The 6,155-nt window shown below is 35.3% G+C and overlaps 1 protein-coding gene across 1 annotated transcript in view; it reads right to left on the bottom strand.

Annotated features, from left to right (window-relative positions):
* Nucleotides 1-3,487: 3,487 nt before the first annotated feature.
* Nucleotides 3,488-6,155, bottom strand: part of LOC106880830 (uncharacterized) — a 7,509-nt gene continuing 4,841 nt past the window's right edge. Inside the window, exons 3-4 of the mRNA XM_014930961.2 lie at nucleotides 4,286-4,414; nucleotides 3,488-3,694 (exon numbers count right to left, since the gene is read on the bottom strand). Coding sequence (XP_014786447.2) covers nucleotides 3,668-3,694; nucleotides 4,286-4,414 — 156 coding nt within the window. The 3' untranslated portion in view covers nucleotides 3,488-3,667. The remainder of the gene's footprint in view (nucleotides 3,695-4,285; nucleotides 4,415-6,155) is intronic.

The following is a 6,155-nucleotide window of genomic DNA, read 5'->3' as shown; positions in this document are numbered from 1 at the left end:
ATATATATATATATATATATATATATACTCTTCGAAACGCCGGTGTTAAAACGTGGGTAGCTGATGAAGTAGAATGTTCTCTATGTGGCTTGTGTGTTTTCTCGTCTACGTTTTGTTTGCAATGTCCTGTACCCAGATATGCACCTATACATACAGGTGGATGTCGGTATGCACATACCTGTACGTATATATGCATATACTCATTTACTATTTGTTTTTATATATATATATATATATATAGTTTAAGATCCACTTTTCCTCACTTGCATGGGTCAGATGTAATTCACTGAGGCAGATTTTCAATGGCCTGATGCCCTTCCTCTTGCCAACCCTCAGCTCTTCCTGAAGTAAAGTAATATTTTTCCATGGAAGACTGGAAACAAACAACATTGCTTGTATGACACTGATGCTCATTTACATTCATCACACAATGTCAAGACAATGGTTCACATGCAAACATTGATAATAACAGATTACAGCGAATAGATCAGCATTTTCTCATGTGCGTGAGATGACAGAAGAAATCTGATTGATTATTTGTAGAAGTGTTATGTCTCATTTAGGCATTTTAAATCCAATTACAGTTGATTTTAATTGTTATTTCTCCAGACTGTTTAAAATTTGATATTAGTGTTACACTAAGGTGGCTAACCAGCAGAATCATTACTGCGATGGACAAAATGCTCATCAACAATTCATCTGTCTCCATGTTCTGAGTTCAAATTCCACCGAGGTCGACATTACATTTTATCTTTTTTGAGGTCCATGAAATAAATACCAATTGAACACTGGGGCCTGATGTAATTGACTTATCCCCTTCTCTGAAATTGCTGATTTTCTGCCAAAATTTGAAATCAATATTAGTGATATGCTCAGGATAATTTGCATTTATTTCCCCATTTTCCTTACAAAAGGGCCTATATGCAATTGTTCTTTTGGAAAAAATTTGCCCAGTTACTCAAAATTAAACTTTCATAATTCTTAAAGCTTATTACTAATTTCTGAATTTAAGTCTAAATTTCATTTATTTTCTATCATGACTACATTCCTGAAAAAAAAAAAAAGGCTGTTTAGTCTTTGTTCCTTACTTGATCAATATTCTATAGAACATTGTCTGATCAATATTGATCAATAATATTATGACCTAATTATACAGCAGTGAACATGTTTATACTTGAGCTTTCTAGAATTATCTTCTGCTACTTATCTATACTTCAGCTGTGGTAAAATGGAGAAAACTACTACTACTACTACTAGTAGTAGTAGTAGTGATTGTTGTTGTGGCAATGGTAGTGACGGGTGGTTGTGGTCATAGCTGCAGCAACAGTTATGGCGATAGTCTTGGCTGTAATAGCAGTGGTAGCAATATGGTTGTTTTGAGAGTAAAAGAAAATAATGATTTTCAACATAGGCATGAGGTGACAAATTTTATGATGATGATGGTGGTGGTGGTGGTGGATATTGATGATTAGATGGAGTCTAGTACTTGGCTGGTACTTATTTTATTGACCCTGAGAGGATGAAACGCAAAAAAATTGATCCTGGCAAAATTTGAACTCAGAACATAAAGAGACGCAACATCATCATCATCATCAACATTGTCATTCCATGTCCTTGTTCCATGCTGGTTAGATGGCTTGACAGGATCTGATAGGCCCAAGGGCTGCATCATGCTCTAATGTCTGCTTTGGTGTGGTTTCTGTGGCTGGGTGCCCTTCCTAATGTTAACCAACTTACATAATGTGCCATTTTTCTGTGCCACCAGTACTAAGGTCACTATGCAGCTTGCAAGACTAGGCCCTGAGGAGGTGGGGTACAGCTCGGAAAATGAGGAGTAGAGAGGAGTAAAATATGAGAGAAAAGGAATGAAGCTGGGCAGGTTTCTTGTTGTAGAGGGCTACTTGACAAATCACATTTGATAAGAGAAGTCAGGAATAACACTAGGGTTTTTTTTTTGTGTCTTTGGTCAGTAAGTGTTATTTGCTTCTGTCTATAAATGAAAGGAAATTTAATTACTACTATTCCCTTCAAACTTTGCTTTTGTGACCTGGATATCAATGTTTTGAAACTGACCGATATTTCATTACATTTCAAACAGATCCGGTGCTGAGTTGCTGAAGCAGAAATATCATTATAGCAAATATTCTGCTCAATAGCACAGATTTGCTTGTCAGTTGTTTGACCTTAGCCACTTGAACATGTCCCTTAGTGGCTGACAATATGTGCATCTCTGATCATGAGCAGGAGTAGTGGGGGAGCATCATAGCTATGCGTTGAGAGGGATTCTTTGGGGTTTGAATAAATGTAACAAAAGCAAAGTTTGAAGGAAATATTAGCCATTTTGCATACTTTCTAGGAGTAAACAAATAGGAAATAACAGTCGCTACCCAAGGACAAAAATCCTGTTAGACAGTGTAATTGGGTGGAACTGGAAAGTAATAAAAAATAGCAAATTAGCTTCAGTTTGATTATAATAATCTGGTTTTTGGTGGCATTTGTAAAATGCCATTTGGTATCAGGAGGAGTTAAGTTACAAATGGCTGAGAACTACTTCCATAAATGAACAACATTGTAGGTTTTGTATCTAAATTGATACAAGCAAACATAGGTCTTTGAAAGCATAAATGAATATTTATGTTAATTTGCAAACAATGGCTTCACTGGTCTTACAAGCTGAAGAATCTATGCATTAAAATGGTTCACATATTGTCTTCTTCAGTTTTATAAGAGACAGTAATCACAGTGCTGTAAAACCAATGAAACATCTTTCTATTTATGCCATTGAAAGTTACCTACATAAAGCTAACTAGACTGGCTATTACTTCTATTATATGTAGCTACCAAGAGCAGAATGTATTCTGGTAATAGGACGCATATCATTGATTCATCAATGGGTAGTATGGCTAGTAACTCAATTGACTTGGTGAGCAGATATTCTCTTGGTGGCTGTAACACTAACAAATAGCAGCACCAACATGAATTACTATGGAATATGACATGATTAGTAATATTTCAACTGGACTCTTCCAGTGATGTATACAAAAGCAAAGACATGACAAAAGCAGCAGCTAAGTCTGAGTGAGTTTACTGTAAGTTCTTACATCAAGAGTAAATATGTGGCTTACTGGTTAGGTTATTCAGCTGACAACCATAAGGTCACGGGTTCAGTTTCTAGTTATGGTTTATGCAATTCTTACATCTTTTAATAGTGAAGGCATGAGGGTTAGTGGTTTGGGTGTTCATGATCGAGAGTTGAACACCCAAATCACTAACCCTAACCCTAATTAGTTTTGAGATTTTGATGATGTGATTGTTTATTTTTAAAATGAAATTGTAGAGAAGATCTTTGGAGGCCATATCTAGCTGGTTTGAAAATAAAGCAGGTAAAATATTTTGGCTGAATATGGTTGGTTTAAATGCTAAAGGGTTAAAATACATGCAAAATAATTTGTGGAACAAAATACAACAGATTACCAAATACAATCCATATTTATGCATGAAAGATGTTTTATTTCGGAATGTTTTTTTTTTCAATTTGATAAAAATAATGAACTGCAGAATGTCTTGAAATAAAGATGTGCAATGAATGAAGATGGTTTTTAAATGCGTTTTTGTAACTGAGAAGGTTGAAGTGAGATGATCTATATACAATAACAAAGGTCCATTTTCATTTTTTTTTATCAATTTTGTCAATCTGAAAAGAAAGATGAAAGAGAATTTCAGACATCAAAATAAACTGAATAGAATTATAGGTCACTAAAGGATACATTAAAGTAAACTGTTTATTTTCAGTTAAATAAATATTTAAGAGTTAAGTAAATACTTATCCAGCACATGTTAATACCAAATAATTGACAATTGTAAAAAATCTACTTCTGTTTTTTTCATTGTGTGTGTGTGTGTGCAAATGATTATTAGAAAAGGACAAATAAAAAGAAAATCCTCTCATCAGCCACGGAGATTGAACTCAGCATAGTTTCAGCATGTTCAAAGTCTTAAAGACTTTAAATTTCATGCTATTTCTCTAGTTGTTTTCGTTCATGTTTGTACATCACCTAAATGATGTCCCCTATATTGCTGATATAAGGAGTATCACTGAGGTGGTGCTTGCCACCTTATAATATGTCAAAATATCACCAGTGAAACTATTAATGTAACTTCAACTGAAACTTGATAGGAAGATAGATTCTATTTCAACAGATTACATTTGGTATTTGTGAGTTTCCTTGAATAATTGGTTATAAAATTTAACAGTTATTATCATAATTGAAAGTAGGTAATATACCTGTCTTAATTCTCCTATGTAGTACTGAGGTAGAATGTTGGAAGCTGCGTTTGAATGCCCTGTGTCCTCAAACGTATGTGTGGCATCTCTTCCTGCATGTTCTAAGAGGATATCTTCTCCACCAGGATGCTAAAATGATTAAAAAAAAAATTAAAATGAAAATTATAAAATATTTGTTTCACTTGCAAACTATATGTTTGTAAACTGTGAAGAAAAACATTTCTAACGTCTGAAATTAGTGTTTCATTTAAAGAGCTTTTGTTGCACAATAGATTTTGTTTTGTATTGCTTTGAAGCTTTTATTAGTTACTCGCTTAAAAGCCACACTCTGTGCTGACTTTTAAGTTAGCTCCTGTGGAGGCCTAATTGGGCTTGCAGATCAAAACTGAAGAGAGCTATAATGACTGTATGCCCGGTGGTGTTTGATCAGGGGTTAAGGACGGATGAGAATTAATACTGTAAAGGAACCATTCTAGTATTCCAGTCCCAAGTTGAACTCCAACTGTTGGCCAATTTATCCCTAAGTTCTTATCTCAATGTAAAATTAATGAAGTGAATGTCATTTATCTCCTCCTTGATCTCTGATGTCATCTGACAAATGCCAACCAAGATGGTATAAATCAGCCAAGCTTTACTTGCTAGAAATAGCAGCCCAAATGCTTTTAAACAGGTCCCAATGCTGGATGTTCAAGAACCAAATTCAGGGCAGATTTTCAATCCTGGGATCATCCTGTTTCCAAAAAGGTATAATATGTCTATGTAGAGCAAATGTAGACTGAGATACAGGGGTCCCAGATGGACAGACAGAATTTCACTTTTATTATTACAGATTGATGTTAATGTCATAGCAACACAGATTCTGAAATAATACATACATACATACATACATACATAAATAATCATGAAGTTATGTACCTCGCTTTACTATCATGTTGCCTTGAGTTCAATCTAACTGGGCAGCCCGTGTTTTTTCTTCAATTTCTTCCAATTCCTTAAATTGGGACTCACCACTCATAATGTTTTCAATGAAAAGGAACAGAAGCAGACCTGTTAGGACCCATTTTCCTGTCCACAAATAGTCATCAAATGACTTGGCATGAGACCCTGCCTCTGGTAACAAGTGTAGGAAAGCAGCCCCTAATAAGCCACCAACAGCGAAACTGAGGAAAAGTTTAAGATTGTTGGAGAATTGTTTCAATTCATCTTGAGTTGTGTTTCTTAACAGATTAATTCAGCCATCATATGAAGCACTTGTTACACAAGAATCAATTACACCAGTAACTGATATTTATAATAGTTTACCACTCAATAAATATCTGATACTTATTGAACACTTATCTATTGTCATTACATCCTTCTTCCTCTAAATATTTGTAACACTTTCATTCCTTCATTCATTCTTTCTTTGCATGCATGAGTGACTTGCAGCTGTTGCAACATGTCCATGTATATGCTTCAGTTTCCTCTTTACTTTCAAAAACAACATATAAAACGTGTGTGTTTTTGTTTGTAGTATTTATGCTGTAATAAATCAATTGCATATAAAAGGTGAGGCCACACCCTCATCATTTAACGTCAGTTTTTCGTGCTGTCCATGGCTACACCAGGCTCCAATCTGATTTGGCAGAGTTTCTACGGCTGGATGCCCTTCCTAACGCCAACCACTCCGATAGTGTAGTGGGTGCTTTTACGTGTCACCTGCACGAAGGCCAGTCAGGCGGTACTGGCAACGGCCACGCTCAAGATGGTGTATTTTATGTGCCACCTGCACAAGAGCCAGTCCAGGGGCACTGGCAATGATCTCGCTCAAAATATATATATGTATGTATGTTTGGTGCAAAAGTAAAAAGAAAATACATGAAAATGAGAT

The sequence above is a fragment of the Octopus bimaculoides genome, chromosome 20 (assembly GCF_001194135.2).
Source record: "Octopus bimaculoides isolate UCB-OBI-ISO-001 chromosome 20, ASM119413v2, whole genome shotgun sequence".
Lineage (NCBI taxonomy): Eukaryota > Metazoa > Mollusca > Cephalopoda > Octopoda > Octopodidae > Octopus > Octopus bimaculoides.
This window is presented reverse-complemented; position numbering and strand designations above follow the sequence as displayed.